Source organism: Miniopterus schreibersii (genome assembly GCF_964146895.1).
Source record: "Miniopterus schreibersii genome assembly, chromosome: 2".
In the NCBI taxonomy this organism is placed as follows: domain Eukaryota; kingdom Metazoa; phylum Chordata; class Mammalia; order Chiroptera; family Miniopteridae; genus Miniopterus; species Miniopterus schreibersii.
In genome coordinates, this window is record NC_138102.1 from 145,684,005 (window position 1) to 145,701,444 (window position 17,440).

The 17,440-nt window shown below is 34.0% G+C and overlaps 1 protein-coding gene across 6 annotated transcripts in view; it reads left to right on the plus strand.

The window, feature by feature from the left end:
• The window catches only part of SCAF11 (SR-related CTD associated factor 11), a 69,213-nt gene that overhangs the window by 44,179 nt on the left and 7,594 nt on the right, over positions 1-17,440 (plus strand). For all 6 annotated transcript variants that reach the window (XM_081130542.1, XM_081130544.1, XM_081130546.1 and 3 more), the window contains 6 exons: positions 1,618-1,718; positions 3,650-3,708; positions 13,910-13,968; positions 14,123-14,232; positions 15,199-15,300; positions 17,180-17,286. In XM_081130542.1, coding sequence (XP_080986668.1) covers positions 1,618-1,718; positions 3,650-3,708; positions 13,910-13,968; positions 14,123-14,232; positions 15,199-15,300; positions 17,180-17,286 — 538 coding nt within the window. The remainder of the gene's footprint in view (positions 1-1,617; positions 1,719-3,649; positions 3,709-13,909; positions 13,969-14,122; positions 14,233-15,198; positions 15,301-17,179; positions 17,287-17,440) is intronic.

A 17,440-nucleotide genomic window follows, 5' to 3' on the forward strand; every position in this document is an offset into this window, starting at 1 on the left:
CCTTTACCCTTTACAGTGGAACTTGAATGAGACATCTATACTTGCTTACTCCATTTTCTCAACCTCTGTTCCATTGAACATTCCTCTGTCATTTTGTTTTTACTAAAGCTGTCCTCGCTAAGGGCCAGAATAATCTCTGACGGGCCAATCCCCTCATTTCTGCATGTAATGCTGTTTACCTTTATTTCCTTTGGCTTCTAGGTTATACTTCTCCTATGGGTATGTATGTTAGTATGTGTGTATGTGTGTATGTTTGTTTCTTTTACTTATCTGACCTTTTACAATCTTCTCTGCCATGTCCCTGCCCTTCTTACCTTTTCTTAAATCATTGGGACCCCTCATAGGATCTTCTTTCAGTTCTCTAAGTATACTTTCCCCCTCAGTCTTCTCTACTACTTCAGTAGCTGTCAGTACTATCTATATTGGTATAGCTTCCAAAATTGTGTCACTAGCCTAGATCTTTTTCCTTAGAACCAGATTTGTATTTTCAGCCACTCATTGGACATCTCCGTCTGTAATACAAAAGGAATAAACATTGACATACCCAAAAATCGTCAGGAGTTCTCCATTGTTTTCTCTCTGCCCCGTCCTCCTTTGCCTATTCCTTCTGCTCAGTGTCTTAAATTTGTTTCTTCTTCATGCCTCTGCTGTTACCTCTTGTAGGCTCTCATGCTGACATCAAGACCAGTTCTTCTGATATATAAGCCACTCTGTAATTCAAAAATTTTAATAACCATGTGAAAAGTGTACAAAACAAAAACAGATTTTATAATATAATTTATTTAATCCAACATCTATTTCAACATGTAATATTTTTAAAGAATTATTATTGGGAGATTTTCTCTTTTTGTTGTTGTCCTAAGTCTTTGAACTCCTGTGTATATTTTACACTTAGAGTACTTCTCAATTCAGACCAGCCACATTTCAAGTTCGCAGTAGCTACATGTGGCTGGTGACTGTTTTCTCAGACGGTAAATCTAGACTGTGTATGGTAAGAGCTTTCTTGTGGTTTCCTGGCTTTTATAGTTTCTCCTTAACTACTTGATTCTTCACATAACTGCCAAAGTTAATCCTTAAATTAAAAAAATTTAAAAAATTGATCATCTCATTTATTTCCTTTAAAAACCTCACTTATTCTCTGGTTCCTATAGAATTGTTTCATTATTCAAGTCCCTTTATAATCTGGTCCTAATACTTTATATTAACTTCCCCATCTGCATTCGCTTCTGTGTTTCCTTAATTTAGAGTAATTTTTTTCCTTAGACAAATTTTACTCATTCTTTAAGATGAACTGATAAATCATCTACTCATTAAAGTCTTTTCTAGAGTTAATTTTTAGTCAGTAGTATATATGCTGATCTGTGTTTATCTCTCTGTTATGAGTACTTAACCTGTTTATGTGCCTGTCTCCCACTATTTTGTTTCCCCAGAGCTTAGCACATGTATTAAATTTATGGTTTAGCATGCTTGAATGAATAGGCATGTGTATTTGGGCTAGCGTTTCATTCAAACAATTTTGTTTCTTTAATTTTTTATTTTTTCAAAGGAGAATTGATAGGTTATCATTTGTGATACTGGATTATCACTCTAAAGAGGTGATTTTTGCTTTTCTCATAGGTTCAAGTAAAAAGACAGTTGAGAGAAACAAAAGACAAGATAAACAAGAGCTCTTTTAAGAAACAGCTCTCCTGTCATGAAAATTCTAAAAGCTGTATGAGGTTAGTGATGAACTTGAAAAGTGGAATCCATATGTGTAGAATCAGAAGGTAGCTAGTAATAAAAATGAATACTTTTTAAAAATGATATGGGGTTTAAATGTATTTAATTACCTCTTTTAAAGTATGTACTTGATCATTTAAGGAAGGGCCAACTGAAATCTGAGAATATAATTTGAACTCTTTGATGAATTGGTTTTCTTAGTTTTGGGGTTTTTTGTTTTCTTTTTTTTCCCTAATTTGGTATTAGATTGATATGTTTGTAAAATAAAAATGCTACAGCAGTATAAAATTTTCTGAATGCTTACTCATTGTCATACATATCACAACCAATAATGGATAAAGCACTGGTGCACAGACCACGTTTTGAGTAGCACTGCTCTAGTCTTTATGGACAAAAAGTAGAAAGTAACTAATGGTATAGCCCACCAAACTTTATGAGATAATCATAATTCAAGCAACTTACTTTCTCATTTTGCTTCTTTGTATTTTTGCTACCTACTGTAACATTTATGTTTAAAAAATTTTTTAATATGTTTCAATTTGTTTCTTTAATTGCTATTGTTAAAACATAATTGCCTAGAAATACAGCGCTTAGTACTCGAGTTTAATAGGTATCTAACATAGTATTTTTATCTAAATTGAGTTAGTAATATACTGGAAATTAATTTATTATTAATACTTAAAATAACTTGTTCTGGTACATTTAAAATTTAAGCCCGTTTTGATCTAAAATATATTTAGAACTATCCAAAAGTTGTATTCTTGAATCAATATACTGTCAAATTCATATTTCTATAGTTCATTAGCATATTTCATCAGAATACTAATTTCTTAAGAGAGTAAATTTATTTAGTCACCAAAATAGTTGACAGAGTCCCTGAGATTTATTGAATCAGGCAACTAATTTATAATACTATAGCTCTCTGGATCTTAACTTTTGGGAAGTTATGGACTTCGAGAATCTGGAGAAAGGTGAGGACACCTTCTTCCAGAAAAACATGTCATAAAACATACTTGCAGACAAAACTTTGTATATGATTTTAAGGGATTCATGGAACACCCACTGCAAGAGCCCACCCATAAACCCATGTTAATTGCATTAGAGTAGATTTTATTTGCATTTTCTTTTAACTGTATCTGAGTCAGTTTTGATTCATGTATATATGTTTACATAATAGATAGCACACTTTTCCCAGGTATAATGAAGAAATACTTTTGCTAACTTCATTCTTAACATAGCTCCTATCACTGGCTGTGACAGTGTCATGGATATATATTTCTCTGCTTTCTCTAAGTTACCCCAGTTCTCTTGGCTGTTGCTGAGTATACAGTGGTCATCACTATATGACCTATAACAGGGTCATACAGAGGGTCTAATTCAGCTGAGGTAGTCCACATGCTTAAATGCTTTTTCTCAGGGACATATGGTGGGGGGATGGTATATGGAAATAATACACAAAATAATAATTTGGTTTTTGCCCATCTAGTCAGACCCTTAATTTCTCCCAAAGTGGAAAATCTCTCAGCTATGGTGTATTAACAGTACATTATTTTTAGAGTCTTTTGGAAATTTTTTTAGCATTCCTCCCATTAAGTCTAATGTTTACTACATATGCCTAGTCTCTTCAGCACTTCAGCAGTATCCATTCAGTGTTGTTGTTTGTCCCATCTAAACAGAAAACCCTGACAGATACCCTTTCTTCCTGGTAATTTCTGCCAGTTTTAGAGAAAGGGATTGCAGTGGTATTTTGTTTCTTGGTAGTAAACCTCCATTGTGAGTCACTGGAATGGGGAGAGGCAACTAGTTGTACTTTCTTTGCTAGAATGTGAAACTCAATACCTAATGAATTTCATTTTGGAGGGCAAGGAATTGAAAATAAATGAGCAAAATGACAGTATTATGTTAATTATTTCTTTTTTGATGTTTACAGAAAAAACATCATAGGAGAAGATCTATTAAGTGCAAAGCCTTATGACTTGAAGATGCGTAGTAAGTGGCTTTTTACTTTTGTTTTCAACCTTTTTTTGTTTCTTACTTTAGTGACATTTTGGTTTGGAAAACAGTTGAGTATAGGACTCTACTGAGCTCTGTATATTCTGCTAAATCCTATGTAAACTGCTTTCATGGAGTTATTTATGCTGTTCCCTGCCCATTTTGGTTTTTTTATGCTCAGCTTGGAGGAAGGGAAGAGGAGAGTGCAGTGTGTGGGGGGTGGGGAGTGGGGAGAAGAAAAGGGTATTTTTCAATTACTTGGTGTTTAGCAACCTACATTATGATCTTACTCCACTCACTAGTGCAGAAGAACTTAGGGGAGATGGGATAAAGTAAGGTAAGCTGTAGCAAGGTAAGTCTGTGACAGTGAGAAGATAATTCACGGTCCCCAGAGGAAGTGTGTTTGGCCTCTAGCCACACTTCTAATTTGAAACTTTAGAGGAAATAAAGCACCTCTTATGTATCTACATGAGCAGTTAAATATTCCTGTCTTTTGTTTTTATCTAGTACATAGTTCTTTAGTACAGGAACGGTATGGGGCAGGGCCTGAGAAAAATGGCGCTGTAGTGCCTTGTGATTCCTCTTTGGAGCTCAGGCTATGTATCCTGTTCTAAAGAACAACTTACTATTAACTGTAAGCAAGAACGTGAACATTTAATTTCCAGGCTAGGTTACAATGAATTTCTCTTTATAGATAATAAAGAATTAATGAACTTGTTTTTCATTAATAAAGTAAATTATAATCAACTTCATTGTTTTACATTATGAATGCCAATTTGGTTGTTATTGTTATTTCTTACTTGAATTAACATAATCTCTCAGGTTTATAGATCCTAGATTTACAGGTTAATAAATGTCCTGCCTTTGATAATTTACTATTAAAATGAAATTGCATTAAAAGGACTTAATGATTAGATGAGCATTTTTCTTTTGTTAACGAACCTAGATATCAAACGTCTTTTTCCCCCCCATCATTGTAGATTAGCATCCTGTTCTAATGGATAGACTTTGTTTGGTAACTCTAGGATCTGATACAAAGTTAACTGCTGAGGAAGATTAAATGATGTTATAGATTTTCCCTAGATAATTTGGCCTGCTCTCACTGTGTCGATCTTAGTTTTAAGTCTATTATAATTTTCTTTAAGTATATGTTTATACTTAAACATAGTGTCTCTTGCCTGGACTTACTTTTAAAGAGAGAGATATAGGCAAATCTAACCGAAAGTGCTTCAGTGTAGTGAAGACTATTTATAAGCATCGGTGATTTATTTGGATTTGAGAATTTGTTTTACTATTCAGAATGTGAAATACTAAAGTTTTTAGTGTATATCCTAAGCTAATTTAATATTGAACAGCTAATTTTAAATTATAGTTTTTTTCAAAAAGTTTATTCATGCCAGAATGTTATCATTGTCCAAGGCCTGTAACCTAATGTTGTGTCTATGTAAGTGAAGATGTCTGAAGTCATTTGTTTGGTTTAGGATAGGCAGAAATACTCATTTTACTTTTATAAGTGGGTGACCAAGGTAATTATGTGGAAATGTCTTAATTGAATGAGCTTGGATTCATTTGTGGGGTACTGAGTGCTTATTGATTATCCATTTAGTAGTTAGTTTTCTATGAGACTGCTTTTTACTTGGGGAGTTTAATGCATCTGACATGGCCAGTTACATTTTTTCCTGCATTGAAATACATTATATACCTGATGAAATAGTTTGTATTTAGATATTATGTTTAATGAAAATTACTCAGGTTTAAGTAAACATAAAAACTAATTGGCCTATTTTGGAGGATGCTAAGAAATTAACTCATTGTGAAAACCGGTACATTTATAAAAGAATAGGTCCAAACATCTATGTTGCCTTTCCTAAATAAAGTGTTCATCAGGATAACTGAACAGGTAATAAAGGAAAGTTAAATATTTTTAGAAGTATTTCAGCAAATAATTGAAAGTAAAAATAAAGAATTTGAATATTAGCATTTTGTAAACTAATGAATTAATAGATCTAGGAAGTGATCAACAATGGCTGTTAACATCACAAAAAGAGAGACAACCATACATTAAAAATACCCCTTTATGCCCGGCCAGTGTGGCTCAGCGGTTGAGCATCAACCTATGATCCAGGAGATCCTGGTTCAATTCCCAGTCAGGGCACATGCCCAGGTTGCAGGCTCGACCCCCACTAGGGGATGTGCGGGAGGCAGCCAATCATGACTCTCTTATCATTGATGTTTCTCCCTCCCCCTCCCCCTTCCTCTTTCTGAACTCACTAAAGACATTTTAAAAAACAAAAAACCCTTTATGGAAGTACATAACAGCAAATATGCAATAGTGTGCCCCAAAAAACCTGAAAACCAAACCAGACAAACCTGTACCTTATTAAGAAATTTAACTACTAATTTACAAGTTGTACAGAGACAAGAGATGCATGTTAAGTGACGGGGGATACAATCAGCAAAATTGAGACCACAAACAAATGACCTGGTTTCTTTCTTCTTTTTACTCCTCATGGAAGGATCTTTTTTCCATTGCTTTTCAGAGAGAGTAGAAGGGAGAGAAAGAGAGAGAGAAAGGAGAGAGAGAAACATTGATGTGAGAGAGACACACCAATTGGTTGCCTCAGGCACTCGCCCCAACTGGGGCTGGGGATTGAGCCTGCAATTGAGTTATGTGCCCTTGACCAGAATGGAACCCGAGACCCTTCAGTCAGACTGCCCATGCTCTAACCAGTGAGCCAAACTGGCCAGGGCTGACCTGATTTCTTTAGTCAGAAAATTCCATAAAGTTTCATAGGGATAGAGGAGAACCTGTAGATTAACAAAGAAACATTCAGCCAGTCACAATGTATGGATCTTATTTGGATCCATATTCCAACATGTTGTAAAAAATGTAACTTTATGGACAATTGGGGAAAATTGAACTTTGGGTGTTTGATATTAAGGAATTCTTGAAGTTAAAAAAATTTTTTTACTTGTGGTAATGGTATTGATTCTTTTCCCAAAGAACACTTACCTTCTAGACTTAGTTATACACTGAAATATTTATACATTAAATCATCTGATGTCCAGAATTTGTTTCAAAAAGATCTTGAGTAGGTAGTAGACAGACTAACATTGGACATGAATTAATAATTGTGGAAGTTGGAATATGGGTATATGGGACTTCATTATGCTAGTCTCTCTTCTTTTATATTTGAAATTTTCTGTAATTTAAAAAAATGTACTATAAGAATTAGCCATTTTCCCGTCATAGTGGTACGTAATATAATTCAAGGTCTTACAGTTAACTTCAGTGAAATACAGTATGCTGTCTTGTTTTGTGTTTTATTTTTTTCTGGTAGGTTTCTTGTGGGTAGTAATTGTGTTTTCTATGTAGCATTTTCCAGTGGTAATGCTTATTAAGTACTTATTATTTGCCTTTGGCTACAACTCTCTGATAACGAACTGATCAATGGATGTAACAAACAGGAAACTGAGACTTGGAAAGCTTAATAAAAATATGTGAGAATGATACCACTAACTTCAGGAATTTAACTTCCTCTAGTGAAGGAAGAAGACGAAGAGGTTAATGTAAAGTAAAACTAGCTAAATGTTAACATTAATTAAACCTACTCTGTAGGCATCATTTTATATACTTTATGGAATGTTCAAAATCTGTCATAATTTGTATTGATCATAAATTTTTAAATTTATAATTAAATTTTAAAACAATTTTAAAAGGCTAAATATCTCAACCAAGATCACACAGCTAACATATCCAACGCCTCTTCTCACTATAGAATCATGCTAAAGCATGATAGCGTTAATGTTACCCACCTTAAGCCTCTCACTATATGCTTGTTTGCAAGCTTTATAACTCAAACTATTGCCTTATTCTGATGGCTTTTTTGGATGCACTTTTGAGTTAAAAAATAATTCTTAATATAAAATTATCATTTTGATAGCATAGCGTCTGCTCCCTATTTAGTATAACAACTAACTGATTATTTTGCCTTATCTTTCAGAAATGTGATAGATATCAGTCTTTTTATTTTATTTTTTTAAGCTAAAGTTCATAAACCATAGAACCTTTAAGAATTTTACCCTTTAACTTTCACATTTTTTATGAGATTTCTTGGATATTATTAATAAATGGCCTTATTAGAGGACTAAGGGAACCTGTAAATGTTACTTGTAATTGTCCCAAAGTTAGGGGCAGTAATGAACCTGTCATGACTGAGCAAGAAATAAGAGACAAAGTTAAGGTGAAGGTAGAGTAAGTGGGAAGTACATCTTTATTTACTCAGCTACACTGAACAGAAATCATGGTGTACTGAGGATAATTTAAATTAAATTCCTTTTTATCAAAGAACATTTTGAGAAAATGTTGTCTGTCTCTTTATCTAAGATTGCTTGGCTAGATTTTAGAACTCAGTTTTAGCTTTTTTAATTTCTTAAAGTTTTTTGAAGCAAGAAGGGACTGTTCAACATTTGAACATTTATGTGACTTTCTACCTGAAGTTACGTTATACACAAACGAATGAATAGAGCATATGACATTGTGAACTTCTTTTATCTGGATTAAAAATTATTAGTAGACTGTTAATTAAAACTTAGCAGGCATGTTAGACAATCTTATTGGAAGTTGGCCCTTTGGGTTTTGTACTGGTTTTTCCATTAAATTATCTATGACTCTGGGAAAACTTTATAAACTGTTTAGTTTTTTCATTTAATGAAGATGGTGTTGCCTTACTACTAGTATTGTAAAAGACCTAGCATACCTTTTGGCAAACTTGTTAAGGAAATGTCACTTTCATTCTTCAGGTAAACAAGATAACTGAATTATCATACTGTTTTTTTAAATTTTTAAGCTCTTTTATATACTTTGTTCTTTGGGCTAAGAGTTTATGATTGGTGTAGTATGTAAAGGTATCCCCCTTTTCATCCATTTCCATTTCTTAATAGAGTACTTCTTTAAATCATGCTAAATCCACTTAATTATACCTTTATTAACTGTGAAATAAATTAATCAAACTTTAATTGGGTGCCTGCCAGGCACTGGACTCTGACTCAAAGCCTTTACTGTATGGGGTTATATTATAGAAAAAGGTGTTTTCATGAAACATCTTTTGGGATTAGTGGTTCGTGAAACATGTTTGAGATATGCTGAATTCAAACAAATAAGACAAGCTTTCAGTTAAGCATAGCAGATTGAGCACATTTTAATTCTCTAATCCCTCCCAGAACCCTACTAAAATGACAAAGGAATGAAAAGAAAAATTTTAAGAGAACTGGAGAGAAGAGACAGCAGATAAGAGAATCCACAGAATAGAAGCTTGAAAGTGATTGTACAAGGTGAATGGTAAACTCTCTTAGCAGAAAGCTGAAACCTAAGTCTTCATGGGGAGAATGGAGTTAAAAATTAAATCAGTTCACATACAATAGAACCCTAGACTATCTTCAGAGATCTGGAGGCCTCCATTATCTCTGAAGGCAAGGGATATGGGGTGGTGTTAAAAAACAGAATTGATTAAAAAATTTTAAAATAGCCCGGCTGGTGTGGCTGAGCAGTTGAGCATTGACCTAGGATCCAGGAGATCTTGATTAGATTCCTGGTCAGGGCACATGCCCTGGTTGCTGGCTCAATCCCCAGTGAGGGGTGTGCAGGAGGCAGCTGATTAATGACTCTCTCATCATTGATGTTTCTCTCTCTCTCTCCCCTCTCCCTTCCTCTCTCTGAAATCAATAAAGATATATTTTTAAAAAATTTTTTTTAAGTTTATCCTGCAGATTCCTGGCTGAACAGGAAAGGGGAAGGAGACTACCCAGGAAAAGACTGGGCACTTACTGTCTAAAGCAGGAGTGGGGAACCTTTTTTCTGCCAAGGGCCATTTGGATATTATAACATCATTCGCAGGACATACAAAATTACCAACTTTAAAATTAGCTATGATAAAAGCTCCTAGATTCATTGAATTTTGAGTCCCACCTGTGATTGCCTTGGCAGGGTCAGACATTCCCCACCCCTGCTGTACAGTGAAACCCATTGGTTGAAAGGCTATGGACCACCCATCCACGCCATTATCAGTCAGTATTTTAGTGTCCCACAAACAATCAAGGATCACCAAATGTTTTGGGTTTTTTTACATCTTTTGTTTGTTTATTTTAAAAATATTACAGATGTCCCTTTTTCTCCCCAATGACCCATTCCACCCTGCCCCCCTCCCTCCCCAGTCCCTCGCTACACCATTGTCCGTGTCCTTGCGTCGTGCATATATGCATATAAATTCTTTGGTTAATCTCTCCTCCTCCACCCACCCACCCTCCTCCATCCCTCTGACATTCATCGGTCTGAAGGATCACCAAATGTTTGAGGAAAACCTTGGGCCAATATAATAGAGATCAAAAAAGAAATAAAAGGAATCTAATAGAACAACTCAGTGCTGGGAAACAGGGAAGAACTTAAAAGTTAATATCCTCAGAGAGAAGAGAAAGGATATTTCATCAACAAAACAAGACTTAAAAAAAACTTTTAGAAATTAAAAATATTATAGCAGAAATTTAAAAATTCAACAGGAATGGACAATAAGCTGAGAAATCTCAAAAGTAGTACAAAAAGTCAAAGAGATGGTAAAGTAGTAGCCCATGAGGTTCAATACTGCGTAATAAAATTTCAGTAAGGAAAGGTAAAACAAAAGGCAGAAAGTTATTAAGGACACTACTACAAAGGAAAATTTCTCAGAATAGTAGAGTGTGAGTATTCAGATAAAGAAATAACCTAACACCTAGTAAATGAGGAAAGAACTACACTAAGTGCTTAATAAAATTCTAGAACCCTGCAGATCATAATATCCTAAGAGCTTCTAGAGAGAGAAAACACCATGTATAAAAGAATGTTAACAGATGGAGCAGTGGAGCAATGCCTTGAAAATTCTGGGGAAAATAATTACTAACCTAGATAATTCTATACCCTGCCCAAACTAGGTGTTAGGGTAAAATAAAGACATTCTCAAACACATAAGAGCTCAAAAATTCATTGTCCCGCACCTCTTCTCAGAATTCTACTGAAGGTTATGTATACTTCACTAAATGAGGAAGTAATGAAGGGACAATGAGATTCAGAAAATGAGTTCCAACCCAGGTAAAAGATAATTGGGATATCAGATTGATGTTAGAGGAGTCCTGGAATGACAGTTGAACAGCACCTTTTAAAGAGTTACCAGGTCAAGTTGGAGCAAGAAAAAGGAAGAGTATTTCTGAGACAGTGGGCAACTGAGTTGTGTTTAAGTATATTAAGAGATTTTTTTGTTGTAGAATTGCCTAACTTAATGATTGTTAATATAAGAAAACAAGGAGCCCATCTGGCGTGGCTCAGCGGTTGAGCATCGATCCAGGAGATCTTTGTTTGATTCCCGGTCAAGGCACATGCCCCAGTTTTGGCTTCGATCCCCAGCGGGGGTGGAGGGGATCTGCAGGAGGCAGCCCATCAGTGACTCTCTTTCATCATTGATGTTTCTCTCTCTCCTTTTCTCTCTCTGAAATCAACAAAATATATTTTAAAAAATAGAAAACAAAGCAGTTATTAACCCTAGGAAAAGCAAGAAGTTGTACAAGAACAATAATCATAATTCAGTATATGGTTCAGCTGTGAATAATGTTTATATAGTTATAATGTAATATTGCTTATATCAAATGTTGATATGTCAAAAAAGAACATTAGGATGGAGGCAGAAAAGGAGATAGGTCAGTGATATAAGAAGAAAGTCTTTACCTTCTATAGCAGTGATTTTCAACTGGCATGCTGCAAGAATTTTTAAAACATGTAATACCTGACTGTTTAGTCAGGAGCACTGACCTGTTTTCTCTTAGATTGTCAAATAAAAAAATGACAACAGCCAACACAACAACAGCCTCCAAATGTGACTGGATCAAAATTATACCTGTTTTGTTTTTGTTTTTTATCAGATTAGCAAAATATATATCTTTTGGAGTGCCACAGAATTTTAGTAATTAGTTTATATGTGCCATGGGATGAAAAAGGTTGAAAATTGTGTTTCTAAATTAAAAAAAAAAATTAGAAAATATCTGAAACCAAAAAACAACAAGGTAGACTAGTATAAGCATGTTATTTAGAAATAAAGAGAGAAATATTAAAAGAAACAGCTAAGGGACATGATGAGTGCTTTTGGGAACAAAATCAAGAGTAGGGATTTCTGTAGTTTTTCTTTATAAGCCTAAAAGTGCTTTTTGACTTCTTAAAGCATGTGTGTGCATTACTTGGATAAATAGTAAATGAAAATACGTATCACTGCTGTCCAAAGGCAGATAGATTAGTAGGGTGGATTTGTGAAATGATCTCCAGGAAACAACAATTTAGACAAATCCACCAGTATTGAACACTTGATTTTTGTTATTGGAGTTGCTCAGTTATTACCTCAGAATTACACAGAAATACGTGAAATACCTTTTGGACTACATTTTCACACTTAACATTGGCCAGAAAACTAACAGTTCTTCCCATAGAGAGCATTTTGTCTAAAGCTGGCTTCCTAAGATAGGCTTGCAAGTGAAGAAATGCTATGTAAACAGTACATACTCATTAAGTGTTCAGTGAATGAAACCTGAAGAAAATTCAGCACCCATAGGGCATGAAAGTCACTGTGTAGCTACAACACCGCAATTCTCTATCTAGCTAAGGAAATATTTCTAAGAAAGTGTCTGGGTACCTATCACACATTTTTATTTCAGGCTTCTTTAAGCAATTTAAATAATCTATATCTCTTAAATACACATTAAAGGGTAGGAAAATAAGTTCCTGGAACTCAGCCAGCCACCCCTCTCCCCAGTGTTGAAATTATATTTGTTACAACAGTTCTTGGTTGGACATGTGTGAAGGATGGATAATAGCACAAAACCAAACAGTTATTATATAGTAACTTAAAGGGAAATTGGTATGCTATTAAGTAGAAAGTAGGCTGTAACCCACTGGACTGACAGAAGAACCTCAAATACATATGGTCTTCTAATAGCAGGAAACAGAGCTCCTAGTTAGGGTGATTTATTTAATTTATTTATTTAAAAAAATATATCTTTATTGATTTCAAAGAACGGGAAGGAGAGAGAGAAACATCAATGATAAGAGTCATTGATCGGCTGCCTCCTGCACGCCCCCTACTGGGGATCAAGCCGGCCACCTGTTCATGTGCCCTGACCAGGAATTGAACCCCAATCTCCTGGATTATAGATTAATGCTCAACTGCTGAGCCACACCCACTGGGCAAGGGTGATTTCTTTTGAACAAAGTCAGTAATCGCTTTGTGAGGCAAGCAAGGTTGAAGAGTGAAAGACCAGTTGTCATTTGCACTGTAGACTTTGAGGAGAGAGCAATGACAATACCAGCCACAATTTATTGCAGACAACAAGTGTATTGACAGGTATAGATGACTAATAACATAGACTTGATGGTAAAGAAAAACTAAGAGCAGTAATCTGTAAAGATGCTAACACAATTTTTGTGGTTAGCAGAAACTATCCTTTATCTTCCTTAACCTGGAAGTACGTATCCCATAGAAATATATTCCCAGACGGGACGGGTAACACCAAAAAATAAGTCAGAAGTGCTGCAGCCAGAAACATTTCTATAACAGAAAGCTGTTTTAATCAACACTTCTACTTTTCCTAATTCTAATTATAAAGTTTGAGGAGGAAAGAGGATACTTATTTGAATATGGTACCAGTGGTTAAATGGTAATTTCTAGTTGACAAGGGCTGATGGACTGGTTCCCAGGTCAGCTCTTACTTGAGGTAAGTTAACAGTACCTGTTTCTTAGGTCAGAGCTGAAAAACGACATATGATGTGCATTATTGATATTAAATAATTTGACTTCTTATATATACTTTTTATTACAAGGTGGCTTAAATATTCATAGGGTGCCAGAAAATGTTGACTAGAATTTTAATACTAATACTCTAAGCATAGCAGTATTACATGCTTTACCAGTTTTCTCTCTTGGAGCCTCTTATATTCTTCTTGTATCTGTGGCTTACCAAGATAACAAAAGTAGCATTTGGAAAAATTATGTAAATGCAAGTACTATTATTTCAAGTGCAACTTTTTTACATATTTTAACTTTCTTTTGTCAGTATCAGTACTGGTTTTACAACCTTTTAAAATAAACATTAAGACAAGGTAACCAGGTCTTTTTGTGTCTTTGTACAGGAGAAATTAAATACAGTGCAGTGGGAGGAAAGAAAAATGCAACAATAAAGATAAAGAAGGTTTGTTGAAAATCTTTTTCTTAGATAATACTTTTTGGTTTTTAGTAGATAACCCTACTACCTTAGGTATATAAAAATATTTAAATACAACTATTACCTACTATCATGGAGCTTTTTTGTTTGCTGTTTCACTAACCTCTTTTTACTTTTCTAGCCTCGAAGATCAAATCAGTGTACAAGTCAGTACTTCAGAAATTTTTTCTCCAATATGTTTTCTTCTAGTAGTCACACTGGAGAATCTTCTTTTACCTGTAGATCTTACTGGTTAGTATTTTCTACTTTTAATTAACTTTCGGTAAAAGTTTATATTCAGGCTCAACAAACATTATGAAAGCCTACCTTGATTTTTGGGTTTTTGTTTCTTTTCTTGATTTTTGGGTTTTTGTTTCTTTTGGAAAATAAACTAGTTTTAGCAAAAATGATAAACTCTGTAATGCAATGGTTTGCCTATGCTGGTGGGTTTTGTTTTCATTAATAATAAATTATGCTACACAGGCTTTTTATATGATAGAAAAGTAAGCTAGTAGTCCCTGAAAAGCAGAGCCCTTCAGAGTAGATCCAGTCATCTTTGAATCCGTAGTGACTGGCAAGTAGATATGAAGTAGATATATGTGGATTTGAAAACTAAGTTGGAGTTTTAAAATCACATAGAGTTGATTGAACTAACTAGACAGATTATGATTGTATAATTTAATATATGAGCTTGACAAAGCACCAAAGAAAGCACTTACATCTGAGTAGCCTTTGAAATGCTGAAGTATACCCATTTAAAAAAAATTTTTTTTTTTTTTGGTTAAAATAACTGTACCTTCCTTGATTTTCTTTTTTTGTCCTCTGCATAGTTTCAGATGGAAACTATTGTACTTACAATTTCTGCTGGAACTGCTTGCTATAGCTTTGGTTCATGGAATAGAAATAGCGTTGGGTTTTTTTCTCTCAATAAGTAAGGATATTAGTCTGAAATGACTTTTTAAAAATTCTATCACTTAAATAGAAATTCAAGCATTATTTTTATGAATCATAAATATAATTTGGGTTTATAATATAAATATTTTACTAACTTTAGGAATGAGTTCATTTTTAAAGTGTTTAAATAGAAAAAGTTTCTTATTCTTTTAAATGTGATATATAATGCTAAATATGAAAACAACTGCATATATCATGAACCTAATTGTTACCCTAAACTTAAAGTTTTGGAATTCTGATGAAGGTGTAAAATTTATCTTTTAGTACAGAATTTATAGAAGTCAATGAAATCAGTGCATTAATTAGGCAGAAGAGACAGGAACTGGAATTGTCATGGTTTCCTGACACATTGCCTGGAATTGGAAGGTAAAAAAAAAAAATTGTTCACTGAAGTGTTTAAATGCTAACTTGAGCATAAGATATCATTTATACTTACATTCAAATGTATCTTATTTAGTAGTTATGTTTCTAAGATAGTTTTGTGCAAATTATACTTTGGTGCTTCAAATACCTAACAAAGATTCCTATTTAAAGAACCCCTTAAAGAGTTTTTTTATCTGTTTAATAAATGTAGATACCTGATTCATTTAAAAGGGATAGTGCCTAACTGATAAGATTCATTATTAGTAATAGCATTTATATCTGTCATTCTCCCTCCCCTCTTTTCCCCATTCCAATCTTACCTATGTGCTATTAGCTGAATCACTGCTTTAATTATGTTATTTCCTCTCCAAAATGTACCTTTAAGTAATTATTTGATCAAGCCCCTACTCTGCCCTGGCATTTAAGACTTTCTATAATCTAGGCTTTTCTTAGTTTAAGTCCTGAAGCTGCTAGCACATTGCTAGGTACATGATATATACTTAAATCAAGCTTGTACATAAAGATTAAGGTCGTTGCCTGTAACTTGAACTTTATTTCATATAGCACTGTAATGTAGTTGTGCATGGGGCCCTCACACTCTAGGAATAACAGTGTAACACAAATAGAAGTAAAATTAGGAAGTCCAGATATGTATAATATGAAACCTTTTCTTCCAGTTATGTATTTCTGTACATGTACACGTTGCACATTTTTTTTCAAGCGTCTCTTCCCGTACTCCAAAATCTCACCTTATATTGGATAGGATAGTCTTATTAGGAGACCTGAACTGATGAGCAAATATGAATCAGAAAAAAAGCTGAGAGTGGATTGGGTTTGCATACAGAAACTTTAGGGTCTTAGCGGGTCCTTAGAGACACAGGGAACTTTGAAGAGCCATCATCTTTAAATGGAGGAATTTCAAAATATAGCAATAGAAATCAGGTTTTTAAAAAAGTTACATGTTTTGCCCAGCTGGGTGTGGCTCAGCGGTTGAGCATTGACCTAGGATCCAGGAGATTGGGGTTCGATTCCCTGTCAGGGCACATGCCCAGGTTGCGAGCTGTAGGCGATCAATGACTCTCTCATCATTGATGTTTCTGTCTGTCTCTCTCCCTTTCCCTTCCTCTCTCTGAAATCAATAAAGATATATTTTTAAATAAATAAATAAATAAAAATTAAAAAGTTACATGTTTTGATGTTTGAGGCCTTGATGTACGCTATAAAACAAAGACATGTAACAAAAAACTGGTATCTATAAAATGCTTCAGAATTCAAGTAGTATAGTTCTATTTCCAATATTTAAGTTTTTATTAACTCATGGACTGATTTCCCTTTTATCTTGCTAATTAATTTCTTTAAAACCTTTATTTGATTAATTTGACAAAATTCTCTCTTCGGTTGCCTAGAAAGGGGGATGGGGGAAAGGGCATGAAGGTGCTCTCTCAAGTGGTGGAATGATTCATTTTTTTTTATTGGGGTGATGGTTACACAGATATGTACAGTGATCAAAAGTCATCACACTGCACAGTTAAAATCTGCATTTTATTATTCAAGTGTCATTTTAGAATAGCAGAAAAAATAACAGCTAAAAAAATCTTGATAAAAAATTATTTAAAAAAGAAGAATCAACTATTATATATTTAAGTTTACTATGATCTCCCTTTGCCATTAATTTATCTGAAAAATATGCATTTAAAGGGGGTTTTTTTTGTAGCCATCCTTGAACAGTGAGTAACCTTGAATTTACATTTTTAACTATTTGGGCAAAAAATAATTTAAGCATGCTGTATTTTCATATTGCTAACCTTATTTGGAAAATTGCTGGCTTAATTTTTTTAAACCATTTAAACAAAAATGTCTTTATTTTGTTTTGAATTTTCAGAATTGGTTTTATACCCTGGAATATTGAAACAGAAGTCCTTCCTCTCATCCCTTCTATGTTGCCAAGAACTGTTTTTCCAACAAGTACCATATCTTTAGAGAATTTTGGTAAAGTTTGTGAAGTTCTTTTCTACTTTTTAAAAAATTATGAGCTGCTTTTCAATCTCATAAAAAGTGAGTGTTGATGACCTAGAAAAGCTGTTAAATAAGGTTTAAATCGTAAGTCTAAATATTTCTGTAAATATTTGGTCAGTGACTTGAC